General features: G+C 56.8%; 11 protein-coding genes across 11 annotated transcripts; 3 read left to right on the forward strand and 8 right to left on the reverse strand.

Annotated features, from left to right (window-relative positions):
* Positions 1–356: 356 nt before the first annotated feature.
* On the reverse strand, positions 357–978 carry FA10DRAFT_102314 (hypothetical protein). Its single transcript, XM_025517828.1, has 4 exons — positions 925–978; positions 688–849; positions 609–625; positions 357–543 (listed from the first exon to the last, which is right to left on the reverse strand). Exons 1-4 carry the CDS (start codon positions 931–933, stop codon positions 417–419), a joined length of 315 nt encoding a protein of 104 aa, XP_025377213.1. The 5' UTR covers positions 934–978; the 3' UTR covers positions 357–416.
* Positions 979–1,030: 52 nt separating this feature from the next.
* Positions 1,031–2,739, reverse strand: FA10DRAFT_102396 (hypothetical protein). The gene is made up of 5 exons (XM_025517830.1): positions 2,636–2,739; positions 2,022–2,560; positions 1,560–1,968; positions 1,307–1,502; positions 1,031–1,249 (listed from the first exon to the last, which is right to left on the reverse strand). The coding sequence occupies exons 2-5, from the start codon at positions 2,286–2,288 to the stop codon at positions 1,162–1,164; spliced, it is 960 nt and encodes a 319-aa protein (XP_025377214.1). The 5' UTR covers positions 2,289–2,560; positions 2,636–2,739; the 3' UTR covers positions 1,031–1,161.
* Positions 2,740–3,350: 611 nt separating this feature from the next.
* On the reverse strand, positions 3,351–4,793 carry FA10DRAFT_229466 (ketol-acid reductoisomerase; the record flags this gene model as incomplete). The annotated part of the gene is made up of 5 exons (XM_025518791.1): positions 3,351–4,092; positions 4,149–4,228; positions 4,295–4,395; positions 4,460–4,490; positions 4,554–4,793. The coding sequence occupies 5 exons, from the start codon at positions 4,791–4,793 to the stop codon at positions 3,351–3,353; spliced, it is 1,194 nt and encodes a 397-aa protein (XP_025377215.1).
* A 599-nt stretch (positions 4,794–5,392) lies between these two features.
* On the forward strand, positions 5,393–6,473 carry FA10DRAFT_266537 (putative RPL23A-60S large subunit ribosomal protein L23.e). Its single transcript, XM_025521536.1, has 4 exons — positions 5,393–5,919; positions 5,985–6,055; positions 6,115–6,192; positions 6,250–6,473. Exons 1-4 carry the CDS (start codon positions 5,706–5,708, stop codon positions 6,295–6,297), a joined length of 411 nt encoding a protein of 136 aa, XP_025377216.1. The 5' UTR covers positions 5,393–5,705; the 3' UTR covers positions 6,298–6,473.
* FA10DRAFT_102488 (glycolipid transfer protein) lies at positions 6,274–7,412 on the reverse strand. The gene is made up of 6 exons (XM_025517831.1): positions 7,325–7,412; positions 7,121–7,264; positions 6,938–7,062; positions 6,740–6,875; positions 6,540–6,676; positions 6,274–6,473 (listed from the first exon to the last, which is right to left on the reverse strand). The coding sequence occupies exons 1-6, from the start codon at positions 7,352–7,354 to the stop codon at positions 6,446–6,448; spliced, it is 600 nt and encodes a 199-aa protein (XP_025377217.1). The 5' UTR covers positions 7,355–7,412; the 3' UTR covers positions 6,274–6,445.
* A 264-nt stretch (positions 7,413–7,676) lies between these two features.
* Positions 7,677–8,200, reverse strand: FA10DRAFT_266540 (hypothetical protein). The gene is made up of 3 exons (XM_025521537.1): positions 7,965–8,200; positions 7,857–7,913; positions 7,677–7,791 (listed from the first exon to the last, which is right to left on the reverse strand). The coding sequence occupies exons 1-3, from the start codon at positions 8,101–8,103 to the stop codon at positions 7,748–7,750; spliced, it is 240 nt and encodes a 79-aa protein (XP_025377218.1). The 5' UTR covers positions 8,104–8,200; the 3' UTR covers positions 7,677–7,747.
* A 328-nt stretch (positions 8,201–8,528) lies between these two features.
* Positions 8,529–10,379, forward strand: FA10DRAFT_274985 (MFS general substrate transporter; the record flags this gene model as incomplete). The annotated part of the gene is made up of 3 exons (XM_025523243.1): positions 8,529–9,088; positions 9,151–10,301; positions 10,363–10,379. Exons 1-3 carry the CDS (start codon positions 8,622–8,624, stop codon positions 10,377–10,379), a joined length of 1,635 nt encoding a protein of 544 aa, XP_025377219.1. The 5' UTR covers positions 8,529–8,621.
* An 87-nt stretch (positions 10,380–10,466) lies between these two features.
* Positions 10,467–11,137, reverse strand: FA10DRAFT_229407 (hypothetical protein; the record flags this gene model as incomplete). Its single annotated transcript, XM_025518788.1, has 2 exons — positions 10,467–10,742; positions 10,802–11,137. 2 exons carry the CDS (start codon positions 11,135–11,137, stop codon positions 10,467–10,469), a joined length of 612 nt encoding a protein of 203 aa, XP_025377220.1.
* Positions 11,138–12,919: 1,782 nt separating this feature from the next.
* FA10DRAFT_251301 (hypothetical protein) lies at positions 12,920–17,563 on the forward strand. Its single transcript, XM_025519604.1, has 2 exons — positions 12,920–14,093; positions 14,152–17,563. Exons 1-2 carry the CDS (start codon positions 13,224–13,226, stop codon positions 17,308–17,310), a joined length of 4,029 nt encoding a protein of 1,342 aa, XP_025377221.1. The 5' UTR covers positions 12,920–13,223; the 3' UTR covers positions 17,311–17,563.
* Positions 17,564–17,885: 322 nt separating this feature from the next.
* Positions 17,886–22,314, reverse strand: FA10DRAFT_285735 (hypothetical protein; the record flags this gene model as incomplete). Its single annotated transcript, XM_025524021.1, has 2 exons — positions 17,886–22,123; positions 22,188–22,314. 2 exons carry the CDS (start codon positions 22,312–22,314, stop codon positions 17,886–17,888), a joined length of 4,365 nt encoding a protein of 1,454 aa, XP_025377222.1.
* A 1,509-nt stretch (positions 22,315–23,823) lies between these two features.
* FA10DRAFT_102777 (hypothetical protein) lies at positions 23,824–24,601 on the reverse strand. The gene has a single exon (XM_025517832.1). The coding sequence runs from the start codon at positions 24,394–24,396 to the stop codon at positions 23,908–23,910; it is 489 nt and encodes a 162-aa protein (XP_025377223.1). The 5' UTR covers positions 24,397–24,601; the 3' UTR covers positions 23,824–23,907.
* Positions 24,602–24,603: the final 2 nt, after the last annotated feature.

Genomic DNA, 24,603 nt, shown 5'->3' on the forward strand with positions numbered 1-24,603 from the left:
ACGGAACCGGAGAAGGACAAGGTGCATGAAGTGGCCGCTCTTCCTGATTTCAATTCCCTCGCCGATGAAGAGAGCGCCAAGATGGAACGCTCTGGGCCCACAGCGCAGGTCGAGAACACCAACCTTGCCAGCGGGGACAACTCGTCATCTGGCACTCCACAAAAAATCCAGGCCGGAGTGTCTCCCTCTAACAGTGCTTCGTCCAAGGGCAGCAGGCGGAAGAAGGCCACGTCGCCGCGGACAAGCAATCGCGCTCGTGCCACCAAACGGCAGACAAGGTCGGCTGTCAAGGCATGATCGAATGCCTCTTCTCCTTAGCCTACATGCAGACTTTTCTCTCTTTTCCATCCAATGAATCACTCAACAGCACAACCCAACCTCACGTAATGTAATATGTTTAGCCCCTTGCTACAAGCTCAACCTTCTTGATTTGGACTGAGAGCGGACGCAGGGTCGTTGGGTCCTGGTGCCTCTGGCGAGACGGATGATGTCCCGCCGGGCGGATTGTTGGCGCTTGATGCTGTCGGTGCATTCCCGCGAAATCTGAGGAGTGCTCGCAATCGTCAGCCATTCGCGTCGCCTGCCTCATGAGCATGCACCTTCCTCACCTCTTCCTCATGTCCAGCTGTTTTCCCCGCGCGCCTTCGTTAGCATCCTTTTCCTCCCGTCAGTCCTCTCCACACTCACCATGCCCCTTCGACAGGCGACGTAGGACTTGTACAGGTGCTGACAATCCTGCGGCAGCTCGTCCATGTGATCCCGGAGGCACTCCTGGCCCGTCTTTCCCTCCTTTTGCACGCAGTCCGTCGCGATCAGGCAAGCTGCCAGGTCATTTCGTATACCGACGCACTGGCGGAGGCAGAGAAGCAGGGGGAGCAAGATGAGCATGAGCGCGAAGGGGGAGAGGGCACTCGGGCTACTTACAGAATTCATGGTTGTAGTCTCTGAAGAAAGACGGAAGAAGACGAAGGTGGAGGATGCAAGCTGCCATGAAGTCTAAAGCGCACGCGCGTGTCGTCCAGGCAAAATATATGCTCAACATCGTCTCTAATTGCAAGTAGGTAAGAAGCCAGGTGACGGGAGCGACGGAAGGCGAGAATAATGACAATGAATCCTAATGAACATTGAGGGTAGAGCAGGGAAAGGGAGGGGGAGCAAAGTCTATGCAAAGGTAATTAAGCCGATGAGAAGGGCGGCCAAGATGGAGAGCAAGATTGGAGGAGCTCGCATGAAGCTCATGGCCGAGTCACTACCAGAGGGTGTCAGCTCCCGACCGAGATGTGCACTTCAGATGGATGGAACTCACCGGCCGCTGGTCAGTTGCTTGACCGTTAGGACAGCGATGCGCCCATCTTGGGCTGGCTGACCCTCAAGGGCAATCTGAGGGTGGTTGATCCCATCGGTCGTAGCGTTGAGCAGCACACCCGCCGGCACCCATTCGACGGTCGTGTTGTAGCTGTAGGCCTCCCACCTTGTCCCATTGGAAGCCGTGGCGTTGCCGACTGAAAAGCAGCCAAGTCAGGTGTTGATCAATTGCAATATAGATTCGTATCACTCACCCAGCTCGTCCCTCCCAGCATTGTAGCCATTCTGGGCAATCATGTGACTCGTCGAAAGGTCCAGCTCGACACTTGACGCCAAGAAAAAGGCATTGGTGCCGGCCTGTCTCCACCATCTGAAATGGTTTCCACCCTGGAATGTCTCCTTGCAAGTGCCCACATAGGCATCGCCGTAGTTCCATCGAAGTACACCATTGTCGCCATCGCCCGTACCCTGGGTTACATTGCCTTTTCCGTCGCCGAGGTTGGCCAGCTGATTGGTGCCATTCGCCTGGCCCAGGCATGAGACGCCAAAGTTGATCGAGGTGGCCCAAAGCAAGAACCCTTCGATGCTCAAAACCGACGCATCGGAGAGGCCCGAGACGATGACATTGATTGGCTCACCCAAGCCCGGCACATTTGGGATGATCTGTCCTCCTATCAGCCATTGTCACAACGTGGGAAGGGAGAAGAAACACTCACAGTGAGCATCTGGCCCCCATGATCGTTTGGATCCGTGTAGTTTGTCCGATCTCTCCGCTCCAAGGAGTTGGTGGCTCGGCCATAAGCATCGGTGACGGGAGAAGCGTTCGTCAAGCCCAAGAGTGAAGCCGCCAGTAGACCAACGAGCGCCGATGCTACTGCCCAGCTGTTAGCCCCCGCCCGTCTTCTCTTCGCCTTCGATGGCATGCTGCTGTTGTTTCTACTCGGTCTGTCGCCGTTGATCCTGAGTTGTGACGTGGACGCCATCGAGGCGTCGTTCAGCACCGCGTTTGTTGAGCCTCTGTCGCCTTTTCTGCTTTTTCCCGGCGACTTTCCTTCCCGCTCCCAGGTAAAGATTAAAATATTCCCGAGATGCGCCTGCGATCCGCTCCGGTTCGTCGATCGCTCTTCCTCGTCGCTGATACCTCGAGTGGATGGTGAAGCAGAGGAAACTTGGGGAAGCGCTTGACTGAGTCTGACGATATGCGACCCTTTCGATGGGCTGGGATGATGCAGATCGACTAAGCACTGTGAAATTCCTGGAAGTGGAACAAAACGATAAATTTAGTACCGATTCGCTCGCCTGATAATGCCTCTCGCCCAGTTTCTCTCACGTCTTCTCTATCGGGTCGGTGTCGCAAAGAGGAGAGGGCAAGCGGGAAACAAAGGAAGCGCACTTTATCTACCATGGAAACAAATCCTCGTTTCTCCTCGTCCCACTACCAAGAAGTGACATCAACTGACGCCGATGCCTTCTTTGTACCACTTGCATGGAGTGGAGCGGCACTGCTTTTCCTCTGCGTCGCCTCAGGGTCTGTCTGCCTGCAGACCGCCAGTGCCCAGCAATTTTTATTCACCGGCTGACTTTAAAAAAAAAAGTAGCTCGAATCTTGGTAAGTTTTCTTGGTGGTGTGGCTGGTATTCAGAAGGGCGAATTTGCTGGATAACGTCACCAGCGCTGCGTACGACGACGTGATGTTTCTTGCTTGGTCTTCTGCGTCCAGCGTCACACTAGCTTCCCACCTTACACGCCGTACGCAGCTCTCAAAAGCCAATGGCGAGCAAAAAGAAGCCCATCAGAAGGGAACCCAAGCTAAGAAGTTGACTGGCATGCGACGGACACCAACCGGGGAATTCTCTTTCATCAAAGACGCGTTCTAAAAAGACGACAAAGAAACAGACCAGATAGAGTGCAGAGGTAACAATAATATGGAATTCGTCCAAGAGAGTAGTAGTGTAAGCCAGAGCTGTCACATTGGCCTCAAGAGCGATTTTGATAGGTCTGCATGCCTGTAGCAGGCAGATGATGCAGAATAGAAGAGTAGGACATTAGATGTCCTTGCCGCCGCGGCCGGGGCGGAGACCTCGGACGACGTGGCCAGCGCGCCACATCTCCTGAGCAGCAATGGCATCCGTCTCCTTTTCGTAGTCCTCGCGGTACGTCTTTCGGCTGGCAAAGTCGAGCGTCCGCTTGGTCTCGGTGCCGTCTCGGACGGACTTGTAGAGGCGCTCAAAGACGGGCTTGTTCGCCTTCTCGAACTCGGGCGCCCAGTCGAGCGCACCACGGCGGGCCGTGGTGGAGCAGGCCTTGTACATGTAGTCCATGCCGTGCTCGCCAACAAGAGGGTAGAGAGACATGAGGGCCTCCTCGCACGTCTCGTTGAAGGCCTCCGAGGGGCTGTGGCCGTTCTCGCGGAGAACGTCGTACTGGGCCTTGAACATGCCCTGGATACCACCCATCAGGCAGCCACGCTCGCCGTACAGGTCCGAGTAGACCTCCTTCTCAAAGGTCGTCTCGTAGATGTACCCCGAGCCAACGGCGATGCCCATGGCCACCGTCTTCTCCATAGCCTTTCCGCTAACGTCCTGGTGCACGGCGACACTCGAGTTGATGCCCGTGCCAGCGAGGAACTGGGTTCGGACGGTGCGGCCCGAGCCCTTGGGGGCACAGAGGATGACATCGATGTCCGTGGGAGGGATGACGCCCGTCTGCTCCTTGTAGACGACGCTGAAGCCGTGCGAGAAGTAGAGGGTCTTGCCCTTGGTGCAGTACTTCTTGAGGTTGGACCATCTATTTATGCTTGCGTAAGCATCCGTCGGCATTCTTGTTTGAGAAATGGTACTCACTGCTCGCTCTGTGCAGCGTCACTGAGGAGGTTCATGAGGATCGTTCCCTTCTCGGCGGCCTCCTCGACGGTGAAGAGGTTCTATAAGGGCGCAAGTGTAAGCATCTGGGTGTGGGTGACGACAACATTTGAGAGCTTTGAACGCACCTTTCCGGGCACCCAGCCGTCGGCGACGGCCTCCTTCCACGAGTGGCCGTCCTTGCGGACACCGACAATGACGTTTAGGCCGTTGTCACGGAGGTTGAGGCCTGGATGAGGGGCAAAAGTCAGACCATCTTGCCGTCGTTGGCTCAATTTCCAAGCCATACACACCTTGTCCGTGACCCTGGCTACCGTAACCAAGCTGTACAATGTGTCGCAGGGTGGTGAGCAGGATGCATTAGGAGAGCGAGCAGACGCAACTCACAAGGGCAAAGGTGTCGTTCTTGAAGTAGTCCTGCAGCTTCTCGAGGGGCCAGTCGGCCCTCTCGTAGACGACCTCCTTGGAGCCGGCAAAGTCGAGCGTCTTCATTCCCCTGCTCTGGACAGCAAGAGGAGCAGCAGCCTGGGCCTGGGCCTTGAGCGAGGGGCGCGGGGCAGCCTGGGCGAGAGCGGAGAGGGAGCGCGCGGCCGAGGGGGCGGCCGCACTGCGGCTAGCAGCGCGCATCGAGGCCCGGAGGGCAGTGCGAGAGACGGTAGGAAGGGACATTGTGCAAGCTGAAGTAGTGGTCGAGTAGGAGAGCAGAAGGAAGAAGAAGAGGAAGAAGGAGATCGTCCGGTCTTCGGTCCAGTCCTCGGGCTAGAAGATTGTCTGGCCTGTCTCGCTCTAACTTTTTGCTGCCTGCCACTGCTTAAGCGGCCTTTCCCGGGCAGCCAACTTTTTTCCCCTCAAGTGACTCGAGGGCCCACGCGCGAAAAGCAACAATTTTTTTTTTTCAGTTTAAAATATGTGAAAAGCCACAGCCCAGACGAGTTAGCATGCCTGCTTCTCAAGTGAAGCAGGCTCCTCGTCCGACGCCTGTCAGGGCTTGGACCTGATGATGATGGTGATCAGATGGATTGTTGTTCGTAACGAGCAGATCAGCACAAGACTGGAAGCTGGCTGAGGTGGTCTGAGTCTTTGATTAGAGTCATGAAAAGGACGTAAGAGGGCTGCTCTTGGGCAGGTTGAGTTGCCACGTGGCTTTGGCCGCAGCTGGCGCCGTCACGTTTCCAAGGCTGGGCTCTGGCCCAAGAAGTTGACGGCTCTCTTTGAGACTGCTTCAACGACCAGCACAACTTCAAGAAAGGTGAGCATCGCAGCGTGATTTCATGACCTGTATTCGATTGGATAGCGCTACACTGGACTGGGATGGGTTGGGCGATGCGAGGTCGGATGAACGGAGGTATCATGAGGGGGTAGTGTCGATGTGCGATCTAGGAGTCAAAAGAGCTCGAGTCGGATGAATGGCGAGATAGACATGGAGTTCGAGACTGGCGGAAATCATTAGGATGGCCTGGGGAGATGGCCGGGCGTGCACATCATAGAGGGAAAAGAATAGGACAGAGCGGAATGCTGACCTCGTTTGACACAGTCGACATGTCGAAGCCTCAGGCCGGATCCAAGTTCAGGCTCACCCTCGCCCTGCCCGTCGGTGCAGTCATGAACTGCGCTGACAACAGCGGCGCCAAGAACCTCTTCGTCATTGCCGTCAACGGCATTGGTGCTCGTCTTAACCGTCTGCCTGCTGCTGCTGCCGGTGACATGGTTGTTGCCAGCGTCAAGAAGGGAAAGCCCGAACTGAGGAAGAAGGGTGAGCAATCTTACCACGAACGCAATGTGTCTCCGTCCTCGGCTCACCTAGCCTCTCCCTCTCAGTCATGCCCGCCGTCGTCGTTCGTCAACGCAAGCCCTGGCGCAGACGTGACGGTATCTTCCTCTACTTTGAGGTACGTACTGCAGATAGACCACACACGACACACCTCAGCCCGCTGACTTTATCGAACAGGACAACGCTGGTGTCATTGTCAACCCCAAGGGAGAGATGAAGGGTTCGGCTATCACTGGTCCCGTCGCCAAGGAATGCGTAAGTCATCGATGGTCTTTTATTCGTTTCATGCAATCTGACATTGTTCCTCTTCAGGCCGACCTGTGGCCCCGTATCGCATCCAACGCCGGTACCGTCGTCTAATTGCATCCTTTCCATTCCATCACGCCCCTTCGCACTGGGCAATGTCACATTAGTCTCAGACATCAACCAAAACACTTCTTGGCTATGCATCCCATGACAGATGAGCAGCAGCAGACGATGACGAAGTATACGATTGCGGAGAGTCCATTCAGAAGCCCTTCGCGTAGTTGCCCTTGCTGTTTGCACACGGAGAAAGATGATCAATGTCCGATGAGCCGCGCGGGACTGTAATTGAGACTTACACATAAAAGTCTTGCAACCTGGCCACGATCTTCTCGAGGGCGTCAAGCCATCGGTGAAGCTCTTCTTCGACCTTTTCCGGAGGGGAGCCGAGCTTCTTGTAGAAATCGGCTCGATAGGGGCATGCCTTCATGGCCAGCTGTGGTTTTCGATGCTCTGTGAGCTGGCGTCGCTAGGGCTAGGAAAGTAACGGACAGCTCACCGAAAAGGCACCCTTGACGACGAAGTTGTGGTACTGCCGAAGACTACCTTCGTAGGCCTTGGAGAAGCTCGTGCTAAGCTCTTCATTCTTGTCCTTGGTCGACCTCCTGAGCGCCTGCGCTGTGAAGTCGAGACCCCTATTTGGGAACGGTGTTTAGCAAGCGGCACAAAACTCAAGCAGTAATGAATGCCAACCCACCTGACGAGCCACATGAGCCCCTCGGAGGCCGTCCGGCCCTTCTCGCCCGGCTTGCCCTCGCTGGCGACGAGCTTCTCGAGCGTGTTTGAATGCACCGGCGAGGCGAGGAAGCGGTCTCTGATTTTCTGTTCCAAGAGGGTCAGCCGGGTACGCAGCTGCACCGCAACCAGGCAGGAGGCACACCTTGACATTGCCGTTCATGTCTGTCTGTACGAGGGCAAAGGCCGAGTTGCCGAGCAGGTCAAAGAGCTTGACAACACCCTCGGTCGCCTCGAGGAACTGCGACGTGTCGATGCCCTCCTCGGTGATGGGCACATCGGCGTACGACTGAGCAGGGGCCAATCGAGTCAGTCAAGGCTACATCTCTCAGTCGTCCTTAGGGCGCACCTTCTTGACAGTCTCAAAGTAAGTCGACATGGTCCGCAGAGTAATGGTGTTTGTTAAACAGGAACCGCCAGCCGATCCAAAGTGCACGGACAACGGCGCGTCTCTCACATGGCCTCGTTTCTTTTTTTGGGTGCGCCTGGCGCGCTTTGGTCACACGAGAGGGAGTGCCCCGGCTTTACGGTCCAGTCTCTTTGAACACGAACAGAGACAGAGATGCGATGCTGGTTGTTTTCAACAGAGCAGCACTCGCCAGCTTTACCTCCTACGTTCATTGTTGCCCTGAGTGCGGCCTTTTGAGTCTTCGTTTTCAAAACTCTCCCCTGCCTCCTTCCGCAACCATTGCACATCAACTTCCGTCAATAAAAGATGCAAATCAATTACTATCTATGGCATAGTGCGACAAAGCAAAGCAAAGTGGCGACTTTAGTACGATGTGCAGGCACAGCCCTTTGCTGGGCATGCGAATGCTGATGTCGTCGAAAGGGACGTCAGCAATATCCCGAGGCACACACAGTAGGATAAATAAGCTCACAGGGAAAAACCACACAGCCCTGTCCGTTGCGACAGACCGTTCCGGACGCCCCGCAGTCTGAAGAGGGAGTGAGCTTGACCTAAGCAGTGGTAGGAGACCTCAACTCACTCGATGTCTCGCAAGGACCCGTGTACTCTTCGTATTCGCCATAGGAGCTGCAATCGGCTTGGCGGGGTTCATACATGCTTGCGCCCAAGACGGCTGTCGAGCTGGCCATAGCGAGAAGCGTAACGAGAAGGAAGCGCATGATCGTTGCTCTTTGCGAGAGAAGTCTTACCCTCTACGAGCCCTTTTTATAGCCATCATCTCTGGGTAGGGGGCTCGACTTGGCAGCGTCAGTAGACTTGGCACTCTGACGGTCCACTACAGTACCAAGGCGCGCTAAAACAGTTTGGGTGTCGTGAATTGGAGACTTGGCGTCAATGTCTCTTCAAGATTGACGGAGAAGAAGCCTGACAGTGCAGGGCAGTGTTCGAGTCGGGTCCCAGACGTCAGGATGACAACAAGGACAACTCTTCCTTTGGCTCATAAGATTTTTGTTTGATCTCGAGCTGCCTGGAGCACGAATAATGCGTAAAAGCGGGTCAATAGGAAGCTCAAGGCCTTTAGAAGCCGGCTAAAGTTCTAGTCATTTGAGTAATGAAGCTAAAATGTGCCGTCGGCCGGCTCTAGCAACAATTTGTCGCGCGGTGTCTTCTTGAACGCGGCCGAACCGCTCGAGTCATCGTCCGCCTCCTCTTCCTGAGCACCATCACAACAGTTAAGATGGATCTGCGTCGGGATGAGGAAAAGGACCAAAGAGGCGGTCGAGATGGGCCGGAAGAGGAGGTTCCGGAGCAGTTTTGGACAGAGCAAGAGGTCTCTGTCATCAAGCGGAAGCTCGACATGCAGATTGTCCCCTTCATCTGCATCACGTATCTCGTCGCCTTTCTCGATAGAAGCAACGTCGGCAATTCAAACGCGGCTGGTCTGAGCAGGGATCTCAAGCTGAGCGACTCGCAGTACCAGTGGCTGCTCACCATCTTTTACATTTCCTACATCGTCTTCCAGTTCGGCCTCCTCGGATTTAAGCTCGTGCCGCCATCGAAATGGATGGGGTCCTGCGTCCTGGTATGGGGCATCGCGTCCATTTTGCAAGCTTCGGCGTTCAACTGGAGCGGTCTCATGGCGGCAAGATTCTTTATCGGTGTCAGCGAGGCTGCCTATGGCACGGGCATTGCCCTCTATCTTAGGTGCGTTGGTTGGCCTTGCAAAGATCATTGCGAGAGTCTGACCTTTCCCTCTCCGACGGCAGCTTCTTCTATCCCCGCTCCGACATTGGTATCCGGTTCGGATGGTACGTCGTGGGATCTGCTATTGCGAGCGCCATCGCTGGCTCCGTCGCCTACGCTCTTCAGGGCTCCTCGGCGCACATTGACAAGTGGCGACTCATCTTCATCGTTGAGGGCGCTCCAACGATCATCATGGCCGTCTTGATCTTCCTCTTCATGCCCGACTCCATCGCCACGGCAGGGCTCTTGACGCCCCGGGAAAAGGAGATTGCAGAAGCCCGGCTCTACCGCTTGTCCATTGACAAGCGCTCGGGCCACGCGGACGGGAGAGGCGGCACGGTCCGCTCCTTCCTTCAGAGTCGCTTGAATTTTTCCAATGCCATGGCGGCGCTGACAGATCCAATCAACTACCTCACGTCTGCGCTCCTCTTCATCATCAATGTGGGCTACGCCGCTATCCCCGTCTACCTGCCCGCGATCCTACAGGGGATGGGCTACACGGCCTTGCGCGCCCAAGCTTTTTCTGCGCCACCATACGTCGGTGCATTCGTCGTCGCGCTCGCCGTCATGCTCGCATCGGACCGCCTCCGCGTCCGCGGACCTTTCCTCGTCGTTCTCTGCCTCATTGGAGCCGCCGGCTACATGGTCCTCGGCACCGTCGAGGACAACCACGCGCGGTACGGCGCCGTCTGGCTTGTCGTCATCGGCCTCTTTCCCTCGATTCCCGTCCTGTACATGCTGCTGGCCAACAACCAGGCCGGCGAGAGCAAGCGCGGCGTCGGCCTCGCCCTCTTTGGCACCATTGGGCAGTGTGGACCGATTCTCGGCACACGTCTCTTTCCCGTCTCGGAAGCACCTTACTACCGCAAGGGTATGTTTGTCTCGGGCGGCTTGCTCTTTGCCGGCTGCGTGCTAGCGAGCCTCACGAGCGCCTTTCTCTTCTGGAAGAATCGAAAGAGAGAGACCAAGATGGCGGCGCTTGCTGGCGGCAGCGGCGGCGGTGGCAGCAGCAGCAGCGCCGACGAGGCCATGGAAAAGATCGAGGAGCGCGACGAGCACGCTGGAGAGAGGCTCAAGTTCAAGACGCACTTGGACCTCCGCGTCCCCAGAGAGGCGCAGGAGCATCATCGGAGGCAAGTCGATCTCTCCAGACGGGGCGAGGACTCAATCTACTGTGAGTGTGCCAGGAAATATCGAGCAAGCAGATAGCACCGCTGAAATTGCCTTGCAAACAGTTCGCTATACCTGGTAGTCGAGATTCTTCATTAAAATAAATGGCTTCTAAATGCATGCTACAACACCAGACAACAACATGAGGAAAGAAGGAGGGTGGAGGAGGCTAGTGACGAGAGACTCTAACAAAAATCCGGAAGAGAGAGACAGTCAAGACGATGACATAGGCCAACAGGCTGGTGAAAACGAGACCAATGAGGGCGCCCTGTAGCCGGCAGATGTAGGGCTTCTTGCCGGGGTTGTTGAGGACCTGGTTACCGGTCACTGTGGGCGAGTCGTTGCCAGCATAAGGCGAGTCAAAAGTGGTGCAGACGAGCGTCGAGGTAAAGTAGTTGTCAAACGAGAGTGATAGCTCGGCGGACCAGAGGCACACAAAGATGAGCTGTGTACGGCAGATGTCAGCTTGAGAGACCAAGAAGGAGGCGAGAAAGGAAAACGAACCTCGGTCAATGTGTAGAAGAGCTTGCTGCCGACGCGCCAGAGACCAATTGGCCTGGAAAAGTACTCGAGCCAGATTTGGATGCCGACGTGGAGGAGAGTGAGGGGCGAGAAGATGATGGCAACAATCGGACTGCTTCCGACGGCGTCTGGAGCATCCTCGTCCCTGAGAATCTGGTACAATTTGATGGCGACGGCCAATGTCGTAGTGGTGAAGGTGATGTTGATGAGGCGGAAGAGGAGAGGCACAAAGGCATTGTGAAGGAGAAAGGTGCGCCACCAGGCCAACGTTGTCTGCTTTGAGCCTCGTCGCTGGCTAGCCTGCTTGGCCGGCGTCATACCCTTGGAGGGCTCTCTCGTTCGTTTGTTCGCCTTGCGTCTCTTGATGACGCCCCCTCTGGTCTTGCGCTTCGAGCTCGACGTCTGCTTCGACTCTGATCGGGGAAAGTAACCCCCCTCACCAAAATTATTGAAGCGGTACTTTCCAATTTCGATTGAGTTGTTGCCCCTGGCCTCGGGATGCCAGGGCGAATCCCATCCCGGTGTGAGTGGCTGATGCCTTGAGAAGTCGTCGTGGTGGCTGCGTGCAGTTGTCTGCGTATTAAGCCGACGTGGGGCGCCGGCACGTCGGGAACGAAGACCAGTACCACGCGCCTCTCTGGTATTCCCCTCCTCGTCTGTCCACTCCTCGTTGCCGCCAAAGCCAGTGTCAGCCGTGTCGTCGACATCCGTGCTCTTCTCTCCCATCTCCTCGTCGATGACCTTTGATCTACCCTGATGCCGAGAGAATGTACGATCCTTCTCAGCGTCTTCGCCCTCCGACATGTTTCGCGCGTGGGAGCTCTGATTGCGACCCATGTACGCCGAGGAAGCCAGCTGCCTGACGGCGTCGGCAAACGTGCTGCTATAGGTAGCCGTCCCGCTCCCTCTCCGGTCTCTCGGCTGATCTTCTGAGTCGCCTTGGTTGACTCGAGAAGAAGTCGACGATGTATTCGTCTGTTGCCTTTTCAGCGGGAAGCTGGTCTGTGGCTTCTCACCGTCGTCGCCTCCTGCTTTGCCTCTGTACTTGGAAGGAAGGGTAAATGCCCAAAAGCGGCTGGGACCAGCAGCGTCATCGGTGCCGTCCGAGCTCTCGGAGTGCGTCGAGAGGGGCCTCTCGTCGACGTCGTCATTGCTGGCGGCCTTATTGTTGTTGTTGCTGCTGCTGTCGCCATTGCCCTTGGCCTGGATGGCTGCCGTGGTGAGCGAAGTCATGGGGGCACGCCCATCCTGCCTCGGCCAGGTGCTCGCGCCGTTCCCCCCCACGGGTCTCGATTGCGGTGACTGCGGTGGACTCGGAGGCTCCTGACGCGCCCATGCTGTTGGTCGCAAAGTCCTTTTCAGCTCGTGCAGGAGGCTTGTCGCGGGCGTCGCATCACTCACCTGGAACTGTGTTGACTGTCCTTGACATCTTCTTCGTCGCTGACCTGCTGACTCCGCTTCCATTTGAGCTGCTCCCACCGCCGCCGCCGCCATGGGCACTTGGGCTGAAGCTGGCCATAATCGAGGGGTGGTGGTTGATCGTGGTGGTGCCGTTGCTGCTATCCGGTGCAGCCATCTCGGCTCGTTGTAGGGGTCTATTTGGGGAAAAATGTTAAACAGGCAATCCGTCCTGCGAAAATTCCTGGAAAAATGAGATGTTGACCGCCGCGTTTGGGAGAACGAGGAGTGGCGGTGTGCAAAATTCGAGGGCGCCCGGGTATCAAGACGCAAAGCTTCCTCCAGCGACGCCTTTTCGACTTGCGTCCTCGGGCTGATCTTGCTCGTCGTTTGCACTTGCGCCGAGCCTCGTGCTTGTCCTACTGCTCTATTGACTTCTATCGAGGCCAGCGATGATGGTGATGATGACAATGCCGACCTAGAAAAAGCAAGCCACCAGCAACGTTTTGCCAAGCAGCAGGTAGACGTCACGACGTGCTAGCGCGTTGAACCCCCCTCCGCTCCTCCCCCCTTTTGGATTTTTGGCAGGCGGAAAAAAGGGCCGTGGAGTTCAAGTCAAGTCGATCTTGAGGCCACGTGTTTGGAGGACCCTCGATAAGACGCGCGCCGGGGTCCAAGATGGAGAATTGACAGTGAATTTGGTTGGCGTCAAAGAAGATCTTGATCTAGCTTCCAAGCACCTTGCCACAGTCCGGCGGAGTGGACGCAATTCTCGCCCACACGTGGATCTCAAGGTAGCCGGGGAGCGGGATCGAAGGAGAGGTGGTCCTCCACCCCTGGACAGGTGCAGAGAATGACCCTGAGCAGCAAAGGGACAGAGCTTCAACAGGGTTGATACAGCTGACTCAGCCTCACCAAATCACGACACGTACGGATCGGCAGCTTCCACTTGCGTTGCCCACCACGACGACAAAGAGAGACAAGACGCCATCGACAAGGCCCCGAAATGCAGGGTGGCCAAGGGGATTCTGCGCACCCCTCATCCCCGCCCCTGTCCTCGCTGCCGCCGCCGCCGTCGTCGTCTTCGTTGTCTTCTTCGCCAACCTGGCCAACGACAAAGGGCGATGGTGCGCCAGCAAGCTCATCGAGCAACGGTAGTCGGCCATCGACCCACGGTCGAGAGCAACCAAGTGTACCACTCGTCAGCGGCAGCGGTGCTCGCGTGCCAACGCAGTTGCTCGATCAACATGGTGGCTTCTCCAGGCCGCATCACCAAGCCTCTAATGGGCCATCGCTGGAGTCCGGACCACGATCCAGCGGTGCGAGTGGCTCGAACGCTGGAGGCGCCTCTGAAGAGTCAAGCGCCATCGACCTGACCAATGACGATCAGGACGAATTCCAAGTCGTTTCTAGCAAAGGCCCAGATGTCCAACGCCAGCTCAACCAGTCGGCCTTTGTTGATGCGCCAGTCTGCATTGGCATGATCAACTCCGTTGTGCTGAGCGTCTTTGGCCTTCCTCAGGCGCTTGTCGCATACCCAAGCGCAACCAGCGACCCAAAGTGGTCCCCCAGCGAATGGCCGCCCAATTGCGAATACTACATCGAGGGCGGCTACAGGCCCATTCACCTTGCAGTCAAGCCCGCCACAGAGCCGCAGGCTAAGCTCGACGTTGACGTCTTTGAAGTAATCTCGCCCCTCGAGTCGCGGGAGCATGCAGCAGTCCACGGTCAGCCTCCTCCCAATGGGCTCAAACTCCGTCCAACCGCGTTCGGGACGCTTGCGGAAAAATATTCGCGAGCCCTGGCACCATTGATGCTCCAAAGGCTGGTCGGAATCAAGGCACGCTGCAGGCTTGTGGCTCCCAATGCCGCTCAGGTGAGCGGGTTCTTTGTCACCCGAGGCTTTTTGATCATCAGCGCTGACCCTGCAACAGAACTTTCTCCACGCACTCGAGCTCCTCATCTTCACGACCCGTCGCCACCTCAACGCCGTCTCCAACATTCTTTATTCGGAGAATGTGATCCTCGAGACTCCTGCGCAGTACGATGCCTCGCAGCATGCCGGTGCGCCAGAGTTTTTCAATCCTCACGGCTCATTCGGACGCTCCAACCAGGCAGCGTCAGGCGGCCAACAGACGCCTCAGCCGTTCTCCTTTGGCTCACGAGCAACGCTGATGCAGACCAAAGAGGCAACGGAGCAAGAGCGAAAGAAGCAAGTCGATACCGTGTATGCCGCATTAAGAGGCGGCGAAGACTTGGAGAGCGTTGAAGCGCCCAAGCTCGTCACGACACCGCTCCTCCCTCACCAGAAGCAGGCCCTCGCTTTTCTGCTCGACCGTGAGCGATTCAGACGGTTTGAGGACGCCATTGGCAAGGGCAAGGGAAAGCCAGATGACCCAGTAGACGTGACAAAGGACGACTCGGGCATTGTGTCGCTTTGGATGCCAGCTGTCCGCTTCTCAAAGTCAAGTGGAAACAACGTGACCCCGAAGATCACGTCCTTTGTCAATGTCGTCACTCGTTCAGAACAGGGAAAGCGGCCGAGGATTTGTCGGGGCGCCATCCTGGCCGATGACATGGGTCTGGGTAAAACGATTGTCACAATCGCCCTCATTGCTGCCACACTGGAAGAAGCGCGGCGGTTCGGAGCCAGCAATCCAGGCGAGGAAGAGGATGATGGGGACGAAGGTGCAGAAAAAGAGGTCGAGGGTCAGCGGTCAGCTTCTGGACTAGGAGAGGAGAACGGTGAAGTGATTCACGTCGCCGATGACAGCGACGAGGATGTCACTGTAGAAGACTTCAACATCAACGTCCACGGCGCACCTCCACCGAGAAAGAAGCCAAGGAAAGCGCGGAAGCCAAAAGTGAGCAAAAAAGCAAAGAAGAAGGAAGACGCCGAGTCACTGCGACTGGCTCAAATTGCAATAAGGAGTAGGGCAACGCTCCTCGTCCTGCCTCTGACGCTCGTCTCTAATTGGGAGGGACAGATCAAGGAGCACTGGGATGCCTCGAAGCAGCCAAGCATCTATCTCTACCACGGTAGCACGCGAATCACCGATCCGCACGAGTTGGCTCAATTCGACATTGTCATGACCACCTATAGCACCTTGGCCACCGAATTTGCGCATCAAAGCGTCTGGGCGAATGGGGATGAGTCGGAAGATGAGGAAGTTAGCACGCCTCAATCCGAGACGGTCGAAGACGACGTGCTGCTGGTGGATGTCAATGGAAAACCCTTGGAAGGCAAGACAGCAGCACAGAAAGCGGCGGTTCTGCGAAAGACACAAGAGGGAGGCTCCAAGACAGCAAATGGAAGCAAGAAGGGAAAGCGAAAGGCAGATTTGTCAAGGGAGTCGGAGAATCCCCTGCAGAGGATCGAATGGTTCCGCATCGTCCTAGATGAAGCCCACACGATCAAAGAAGCAAAGACGCTCCAGTCTCGTGCCGTATGCAATCTCGTTTCGCCGCGACGCATCGCTCTGACTGGAACGCCGGTACAGAATCGCATAGACGACCTCTTTTCACTCATCAAATTCTTGCGTCTGGAGCCCTTTGACGACCGCGCCATTTGGAACCAATTCTGTGGAGCTCGAGAGAAGCCTATGGGGTCGCTTCGCGTGCGCAAGTCGGGTGGAGAAGTCAAGAATGCCGATCCGCTCGACGCCATGGCTCTGGCCCGCGTGCAGACCATCATGAAGTTCCTCACCCTCCGTCGTACCAAGGAAGCAAAGATGGCTGATGGAAGCAGGTTGATAAGCCTTCCGCCAAAGTTCTCAAGGATCATGCGCTTGGACTTTGAAGTAAGGGAAAAGGCCCTGTACGCAGAAATGAGCCAGAGATACATCGACGACATCAAGACAATGAAGGCCTCCGACACGCTCAAGAACAATTACGCCACGATTCTTCACGAAATCTCCAACTTGCGCATGACGTGCGATCACCCAGGTCTGGTCGATGCAGGAAAGGACACGAAGAGGGCCAAGGGCGCCGTCGAGGACGACCCGAGCATTGCCATCCTGCAAGACGGGCTCTCGCACGACCGTGCCGTCAAACTGTTCGATCTGTTGTGCCTCTCAGACCGTGCTCGTTGCCACATCTGCGACACGGATCAATCTGGATTTCCTCGTGGCGAAGAGGGCGAACCGAAGCCGGTCCTGACGAGATGCATGCATCTGACATGCTCAGACTGCTTGCGCAAGTCGGTGGGTGCGCCGACGTTTGACAAGCCCAAGGCAGACGATCGTTTCGCTTGCCCCGAGTGCGGCATTTCGATCTCTCCCTTGCTCGACATCCAGCAGATTCTGCCAGGCGACATTGAAGGCAACGAAGGAGGAGCAGATCAGCAGCATGGCCAGAGTTTCAGGAGCCTCAGCCTCCAATCGAGCAAATTTGGGTGCGACAGAAACGTGCCTCTCGACGATCGCGCCGACTTGAGCTCCAAAATTCGAGCGCTTCTACAGGAGCTGGAGCCATTCTCCAAGTGCAATCCGAATAGCGAGCTCTACGATCCCACAGCCCCCGTTCTGGATCAGGTTGCCGTCGATCAATCAGTGACCGAAGGAGACGAGCCGATCAAAGAGACCGTGCAAGTTGTTTCTATTGGATCAGGGACGAGTGTCACCCCAATCAAGTCCGTCGTCTTCTCGCAATGGACGACGATGCTCGATAGAATCGCCAAAGCACTTCACCGGGGTGGCATCAAGGCCACTTATCTCGACGGTCGAATGCGGCGTCAGGAGCGCTCGGAAAATTTGGAGAAGTTCCGGCTTGACGACTCGGTCGAAGTGCTCCTTGTCAGCCTCAAGGCCGGCGGTATCGGTCTCAACCTCGTCTCGGCTTGCCGGGCTTACCTAATGGAGCCCTACTGGAATCCCGCGACAGAAAATCAGGGTCTGGACAGAGTTCATCGCATGGGCCAGACGAGGCCAGTCATTACGACAAAGTACGTCATGGGCGACAGCATCGAGGAGCGCATGCTCGAGCTACAAAAATACAAGCTCCGCCTGGCCGAGCAGGTCGGCACGCGCAGAGGCGTGGATCGCTCCGAAAGGCACCACGAGGAGCTCAACATCTTGCTGGGCATCAACCAGTAGTCACGAAACAGTGACAATATTCGGCTTCTTCCCCCTTTCTCCTCTTTATCTCTTATGTCTCATTACAACTCTCACTCTGTCTTTTATATCTCTTCTTGATCCCCCATGATGATGGCCGCGATATACACACTTGTACACCTCATTCTCATTTCTCACAACATTACCCCCTAAGAGACCACCGGGTCCTCTCATGTCCACTCCTGTAAAGATTTACAAAGAGAGCACCACAGAGAAGCAATCATTAGACTGTCACACTTTTGACGTTTCCGCCGAATGAAGACGTGATGGAAGACATTGATTCTGTGCAGATGAGGCGCATCTAGGAGAGGCTGGGTCGACGTAGGCTTCCGAAAGACGGAGAGGGGCCTCGGCGATAATGTAGACGAGGGATGGAGATAAAGGATGAAAGGGGGGAAACGAATGGCAAGCAAGAACAAGAGAGTAGTGAAGTCGAAGGTCATGAGAGAAATTATACAGCAAAGGACAAAGTGCTTTTGGGAAGAGAAAAAAAAAGAAGAAAAAAAAAGCAAGAAGGTGGTGGTGGGAGAAAGGCGCGAGGGAGCTAGCTGCCTTATTTAGTCTTGCACCTGTTGATGTGCGACTTGCTGCAGCAGGGCGTCTCGCAATGTCTCGGCCTCTTCGACAGAAGCGGCCTGGCAGTACAATATCCGCTTCGTGTCGATGATGCGAAGGACCGATTGGCCAACGATCGTCACGGGTGGCATGCCATCCGAGGAAGGCGACTCGCGAAGCCTCCAGATGGCGTAGAGGTCCACCGGTCCAGAGGCGTCGCTGGAAACAACGACTGCAACGCAGATGTCGTTACAGACGATGAGCGTCAAAGGTCGCTGTTGGACTGTCTGCTCTAACCGGTCCACCTGGACCATCCTCCGTGGCTGCTGCTGGACCATTCGCCAATTGTCGCTCCGATCCTGGAGCTCATCGCCGAGCGAGAAGCTTTCTCCAATCGACGCAAGGGCGTCCTCTTCCTCTTCTTCGGTCCAGATCGACTCAGAGGGTGCGTGAAAAGCAGCAGTGCGTTCCACGACACGCTTCAGGACGACTTGGCCGTCCATGATGAGCCTTCGATGAGGTTGTACGAGTGGCGAGGGCCAGGCATAGTCGTTGCCTCCTCTCCCATTGCTATTAAGGCTACCTCCTCGAAGGGGACGGATCCTCGTTTGCCACGCCAGAAGTCTCCGATCTTTCTCCGACTGGCGCTTGCTCTCATTCATCGACGAGGCAACCGTCGAGATAGCTTCCAGGGCAGATTTGACAGACGCGGGGTCCCGAAGTCTTTCTTCTGGCGTGCTCCGAGCCAGGTCCTCGAGCAGGAGGCGGTACCTCGGGATCCTTTGCACGGGAAGCAAAAGGTATGCTTCGAGGGAGAGCTGCGAATGCCGGCGGTCCTTGCGGGCCCGTTGCATGAATGCTCGGATACGCTTACGCTCTTTGGGAGCAAGGAAGCCATCTTGTTGTCCTTGCTCTCTGGCGCTTGCGACTCCGCCGCTCGTCGAAGGACGAAGCTTGCTGCTTGCGCTGTTGTTACTGCTGTGCGTCTGGCTAGAAGGGACCGCCATCCACGTCTGTATTCTGCGCTGAGAAGCGTCTACGTTGTTGACATAGGACGAGTACATCCGGAAGAAGGCGTGGTGTCGCAAGAAGACGTTGGCCATCTCTTCAGCCACGTTTGCCGTCAACTCGGCATTATTGCCGAACTCAACCTCGTCAGAACGAAGAGGGGCAATGGCAGCCTCGAGCAGCGGCAAAAAGGCACCTTTGTGAAACTGCATGATCCCCTCAATGTCGCCAAACACTTTGCGATGCTCGCTCTGTGGGATCCAAGGCACTCCCGAGTTGACCTCGACGAGCTTAGATGGCTTGACGTAGATGTCGACGAGCTCGCAGAGGCCGCGGAGGTACGTTTGCTCTGTGACGACGATCTCGTGGAGTATCTTGAGTCGACGCACAGAATCGTCCTTGATTGGCTGCCTCTCGCCTTCGATCTGGTGGGCGATGGAGGAGGCCGACGTTGATCGTGAGAAATAAGACGTGGACTGCTTGGTTCGCAAAGTATCAGGTGTTGTGGAGTGCGAGATTGGGGATGCCGGTCCAGAGCGCCATCCTGGGCTCACAGAGGTGTCAAAGGTGCGCATGTGCCTTGGTGATGGTGGCGTCAGGTCGTCGAGGTCGCGCAGGTAGGCCATCAAGGAGCGGAGAGCAGAGAGGTGTCTACGTCGTTCGTGGTAGGCGCCAGGCGCTGCTTCGTTCCATGGCAACGATAGTTGCAGGTAGGTCTTGAAGGGGCACAGCTCAATGGGTGTCGCCACATAGTTTCCGTCACCAAACGGCGAGAGCGGCGGTGCGCCTGTGGGGGTCGAGTCTGCACCTCGAGCATGGCTGCTCTTGAGATCCGCAGACGGAGGGAGGATGTCGAGCCGATCGGTAGAGGTCTGAGAAAGGTGAAGGATGCTATTGCTCCGACTCTTGGATTGATGCAAACTGCTCGCATTAGAATTGAGAGAGCTGGTAGACGCTTTCTTTCGCAGCTTGCGCTTGAAGAGCCCCCAACCCTTTTCATTGTCGAGCTGCGTGAAGCTGCGGGGTCCGTCGCTATCGAAGTCGGGTGACTGCTTTGAGCTGTCAGGTTCGTCTAGAGCAGCCGGCTCGTCAAGTGCCCTCTGGATGTCGTTATTACTTCGCATCCTCCTCATCAATGGCCTGAAAGCATGGGCGGGCCTTCCTGCCTCGCTTCGAGCTGGCGCCGAGGTTGGCTGCCCGACTTCTTCATCGAGCTCCTCGAGCTCATCTTCCTTTGGCAGACTCGTGTCGGTGCCCGAAGAGACCGTCGTCGTTGCGGAAAGGGATCGTTCTTTCATCCATGATTCGTCGCTGGACGTGAAACAGGATGAAAGCGGAGAATCGACGAGGAGTGTGGTGATCTCTCGCCAGGTACGGTGGAAAGTGTTGTCTTGAAGAAGGAGAATCTCGAGCAGTGCAAGGCGGTGGACCCAGCTCGGAACATGGGTGAGGAAATTGTTGCGGATACTGAGGACCTGCAGTCTCTCGAGATTGGCAAAGGTCCTCGGCAGCCCTCGAAGCCCGCATGAATCGGCGAGGAGCACGCGAAGGGTCTGGACGTCTCCACAAAGCGATAGAGGATTGTGTCCCACCAGAGTGTTGTGCGAGACATTCAACTCCTCGAGGGCTTGGCAGAGAGTCAGGCAAGGTGGCAGAGAGGTGATGCCACAAGCGGAGACGTCAAGAACCAGCAGTGACTCGCCAGTGTGGGATAAGACACGATGGAGAAAGCCATTGTCGACGCCGCTGCAGCCCGACAACAGAAGATGCGTCGTCTTTGGACCAATGAGCCCTTCCACTTCTTTTGCGCGACGGCCTTGACCATTGACGATTTGCTCATAGCCTTCCTCGACGGCGCGTACGGCCAGACCCGAATCCTGGGAGGGCAGATCGCTGCCATCGCCCCGAGACTGGTATCCCTCGGGGCTGTTGCTGCCCAAGGCCGGCAAGCCGTAGCTATTTGCGGAGCAGAAGAAGCTGTCGGGTACGGCGGCACGCCGACGATTCCGCATCGAGGAAGTGGTCGACGAGTCACTGTCCGAAGCTGCGTGGCGAAGGTGGGCCGGCCGGATGGTGGCGTCAATTTTATCGTGCGATAATTGGCGGAGGTGCAAGGCTGGCAACGGTGGCGGCGGCGCCGGCGGTGAGACGAGAGAACCTTTTGCCGAGGACCTCTTGAGGGAGCTAGTCCTCGGACCGATGGCGCTCCCGGGAGAGCCGGGTTGGGAGTCGACGGAGGAATGGTTGGACCCGCGAGTGTACTGATGACTGTCGTTAGAGTCGGCACCGCCATTGGTTAACGAGCTCTTCGTGCTTCGAGACGATCCCGGGCGGCCCTTGCTGCCGTCTGAATGCGTGCGCGCCCTCGATGCAATGCGATCTGGCACGGCAAAGGGCCCTAGCTGCGAAGGCAGAATGGGAGAAGAGGAAGAATCAACAGCCTGCTGGGGCACGTGTCGATGCTGGCTGTTGGTGCGAATGGGAGTCAGACCACCATGACCCGTTTGCCTCGTCCAAGAGGGAGCACGATGGTGGGCAAAGGGGCCCGACAGAGTGGCCGTCTCTGAGGGAGGAAGTGAACCTGCACTGATGGCGCGGTGCTCCATCGACCGGGGCGCCGCATCGGCTGCTGTCTTGGCGACGGCATTTGGCAAGGGAAAGTGCCCTGAACGGAACGGCTCCGAGCCGTTGAAGTACTCGCGAGGATCGGTGCCCAGCGGAGAATCGGCCTTGAGGATGCCTGACGTGCTTGGGCTCGTCGCTGCGCTGCTGTGGCTCTTCTCGGTCCAGATTGAGGCCCGCGTCGAGATAGAGAAGCGCGCAGAGGAGACATCTGAGCACGTTGGGGTGCTGCTGCTGCTGCTACTGCTGTGGCCCGGAGGCGGAATTGGACCCACGCAAAAGCTAGGGTCGCTGCTTTCGGGCAGCTCAAATGTCGCAGGATCGGGCAGGTCTCGCAGCGAAAGTCCTCTCATGCCGGTGCCGAGATCAGAAGTGGTGACGCCGAGCCCGTACTTTGCGCCCTCGGAGGAGGTAGAGGGCTTGAGGATGCGCGGCGAGGAAGGCGAGTCGAAGTCTTGATGACGGCCATCAAACCCACCCGGGCTCTCGTACGAGCCCCCAATGGGTGTGAGGTAGGCTTCGGGGGGCGAATGGCCTTGGAGCGTCAATGGCGACGTCTCGAGGTGTTGCCTGGGACGGGGCGTGGATGGCAGGGGCTGCGTCTCGCCATCTGATGTTTGTCCACCTCTTGGTCAGTGGCCGTCCCTACTCGTCTCTGAGCCGACGCAACTCACCCTCGCATTCATCTAGCACGCTGCTCGAGGTGCCCTCGATTATCACGCGAGGTGCCACAGTGTCGATCGGTGGTGCTGGTAGCTCTTTGTCCAGGCCACGCCCGGCCACGGAGTCGAAGGCAGACATGGTATAAGGCCGCACCGCGCTTCTGGTCTGACGATCCCGTCGTGTTCGGCCAGGAGGAGGAGGGAAGCAGCCAGCGAATCAGCAGGCCTTGTCCCACGTCGTCACCCTCTCCCCTCGTCGTCGGAAATCTCTCCCTCTCAAATATTCGGACTGACAACGTCGGGGTAGGTGGGCGAACAATTGAAAAGTGGTCGTGGAGAAGGGGGATTCCCCGTTGTTTTTGTTGTTGTGAGCAAGGTGATGCGAGCGTGCGCTTGGGGTGGAGCAAGACAAGGCGCTCGCGCGTGTGCGCGGGGGACTGCCTACTCTCTTTGTGCCTCCCTCCCTTTGCACGTCAGTGATTGATACTAGGCCGACGAAAGGCGGCCACAGCGCAACGGCCCGCCCGGTGCGGTCTTTTGTGTTGCGAAACGACGGCACCGTCTTTAGATGTGAGGAGCGGGCGGCAGTGTCGACCCAGTAAGGCGACGACAGCGGTGTTGAACGAGACGAGAAAGCTCAGCTCCGCTCTTACTGCACTGCAGCGAGGGGGTTGGGGGAGCGAGATGGGGTGGCGAGATGGGGTGGGCCAGGGTTGAGGGCGGTCCAACGACGGAGAGACTGAGAGGCGACGGGGGCGGCGTCTGCGGCCGCCTTGTTCAATGGTTGGGCCAATCGAGATGGGGGTTAGCGAGCAAACGGGCGCAAGATGGAGATCGACCAAGCCAGCAGACCAGCAGCTGTCTGGATCGGAGCTCGACGACGGCAAAGTCAGGCTCAACCTGAAGAGAAACCGAAGAGAAAACCGAGACGAGAGGGTGGTGAAGTGGTCTTGACACTAGCTATATCGCGAGCAGTAATACATGCGGACAGCAAAAAAAGCCCGAAATAGAAAGTTTGCTCTCCATCAGCTAGCAGCAACTTGCCCCTTAAAAAAAAAAAGAGGGAAGATAAAATATAATAGAGGGACCCTTTTTTGGTGCCTTTTTTTCCGCCTGTTCCCCCACTAGGAGCTGCTTGGGTCATTGTTAGGGCAGGAACCGCGCCTTGGTTGTGGGAACTTTGCAAAGAGGATGGGCAGGCGGCGCCAAATTGATTTCTCGGCTCAACACCCTTCCGCAGATGGACCGAGGCCAGCAACTCGGGTCAGGAGTAAGTCCAGGACGTTTGCTGCCAAAATGCATGTGGTCCTTGGGCACTCAGCCTTCGCTTCCGAGGGCCTTGCCTGCGCGATTCTGTGCGCAACGGTTCGTGGATCGAGATTGCTCTGAGCATGGCGCACAGCCTGCCCACCGCGTTTCATTCACTCGCTCGCTCGCTCAACAGGTCAGATCGGGTTGTGCTGGTGTCAGGACACTACACCAGATCTGACCCTGCCTGCAGCTCCCTCTGGGACAAGAAGCAGCAGGCATTATTTTTACGCAACGAGAGTGGTGCTCGAGCTAGACTTCGTCCTTTGTCCTTTTTTGAGGCCCAGCGGCGGACGGTATCAGCGGTCTGTAAAAGGCTCGTGTCCAGACGGGGTCAAAACAACTGCAGCAATGCGAAAGTAGAAGAAGAAGGCACCCCGATGGTGCACCGCTGAGCACCGCTGAGCACCGCTGAGCTCAGATGTCATATCGATTGTGTAGTCTCGCACCCACGACAAGAATCAGGCGTCGTCGAAGCGTCATTCACATGTCCCTCAGGCGGCCTCTTCTTGTTACCTATCTCCACTCTCGAGCACACCGAGGGCGGAATATGATCCGATGGGGTGCATTCTGGCTCAGATGGAAAGTGCAGCTTTCGCCAGTTGAGCCGACAGAAGTGCGACTCCTCCCGATAAGAAAAATTAGCCGTTCTCTCAGGCCAACATCTCGCCCTACCAGTCGCACCGAGGGTCGAGCTAGGAACAAGTTGCTGGACGGCCTCCCTCCACGTGGTGAGATGTGGGAAGGCATATCGGCGATATAAGAATTTATGACTGGTCGCGCCCCGGAGAATTTCCGCGCGTTGGAACAACCGGCGATGACCTGTCCCGTCGGACACGCTCGCCGCAACGAGGACCAATGACGAGTCGAGTGGCCTTCTACCTCGTCCGTCTGCCGTCTGCTCGCCCTGCATGGCTTCGTCCTTGGTGATCGTGTGCCAATCTTAACCTTGTGTCCCCCTTGTGGCAGGTTGGCCTCGGTGGGAAAGTCGGACGGACGGACCATTTTACCCGCGCCAATTTACGTACTGCTGCTGGCTATGGCGGTAGACAGAGGAGCAACAAATTTGCCCAATGTGGTAGGCTGATGATTGTCTCAGCTTAAAGACTAACGACGGCTT

The sequence above is a fragment of the Acaromyces ingoldii genome (genome assembly GCF_003144295.1).
Source record: "Acaromyces ingoldii strain MCA 4198 unplaced genomic scaffold FA10scaffold_3, whole genome shotgun sequence".
Classification (NCBI taxonomy): Eukaryota; Fungi; Basidiomycota; class Exobasidiomycetes; order Exobasidiales; family Cryptobasidiaceae; genus Acaromyces; species Acaromyces ingoldii.

Excerpts from the sequence above, each read along its gene's own strand:
- FA10DRAFT_102396 (XM_025517830.1), bottom strand. The coding sequence starts at position 2,288 with ATGGCGTCCACGTCACAACTCAGGATCAACGGCGACAGACCGAGTAGA. Across the intron at positions 1,503-1,559 it reads TGCTGGGAGGGACGAGCTGG|TCGGCAACGCCACGGCTTCC; the intron begins GTGAGTGATACG and ends GCTGCTTTTCAG. Across the intron at positions 1,250-1,306 it reads AAGCAACTGACCAGCGGCCG|TGACTCGGCCATGAGCTTCA; the intron begins GTGAGTTCCATC and ends ACCCTCTGGTAG.
- FA10DRAFT_266537 (XM_025521536.1), top strand. The coding sequence starts at position 5,706 with ATGTCGAAGCCTCAGGCCGGATCCAAGTTCAGGCTCACCCTCGCCCTG. Across the intron at positions 5,920-5,984 it reads GCCCGAACTGAGGAAGAAGG|TCATGCCCGCCGTCGTCGTT; the intron begins GTGAGCAATCTT and ends TCTCCCTCTCAG. Across the intron at positions 6,056-6,114 it reads GTATCTTCCTCTACTTTGAG|GACAACGCTGGTGTCATTGT; the intron begins GTACGTACTGCA and ends TTTATCGAACAG.
- FA10DRAFT_102488 (XM_025517831.1), bottom strand. The coding sequence starts at position 7,354 with ATGTCGACTTACTTTGAGACTGTCAAGAAG. Across the intron at positions 7,063-7,120 it reads ACATGAACGGCAATGTCAAG|AAAATCAGAGACCGCTTCCT; the intron begins GTGTGCCTCCTG and ends CTCTTGGAACAG. Across the intron at positions 6,677-6,739 it reads TCGTCAAGGGTGCCTTTTCG|CTGGCCATGAAGGCATGCCC; the intron begins GTGAGCTGTCCG and ends CGAAAACCACAG.
- FA10DRAFT_266540 (XM_025521537.1), bottom strand. The coding sequence starts at position 8,103 with ATGCGCTTCCTTCTCGTTACGCTTCTCGCTATGGCCAGCTCGACAGCC. Across the intron at positions 7,914-7,964 it reads GGGTCCTTGCGAGACATCGA|ACTGCGGGGCGTCCGGAACG; the intron begins GTGAGTTGAGGT and ends CTCCCTCTTCAG. Across the intron at positions 7,792-7,856 it reads GGGCTGTGTGGTTTTTCCCT|CATTCGCATGCCCAGCAAAG; the intron begins GTGAGCTTATTT and ends CGACGACATCAG.
- FA10DRAFT_251301 (XM_025519604.1), top strand. The coding sequence starts at position 13,224 with ATGCAGGGTGGCCAAGGGGATTCTGCGCACCCCTCATCCCCGCCCCTG. Across the intron at positions 14,094-14,151 it reads TGGCTCCCAATGCCGCTCAG|AACTTTCTCCACGCACTCGA; the intron begins GTGAGCGGGTTC and ends ACCCTGCAACAG.
- FA10DRAFT_102777 (XM_025517832.1), bottom strand. The coding sequence starts at position 24,396 with ATGCAGGGCGAGCAGACGGCAGACGGACGAGGTAGAAGGCCACTCGAC.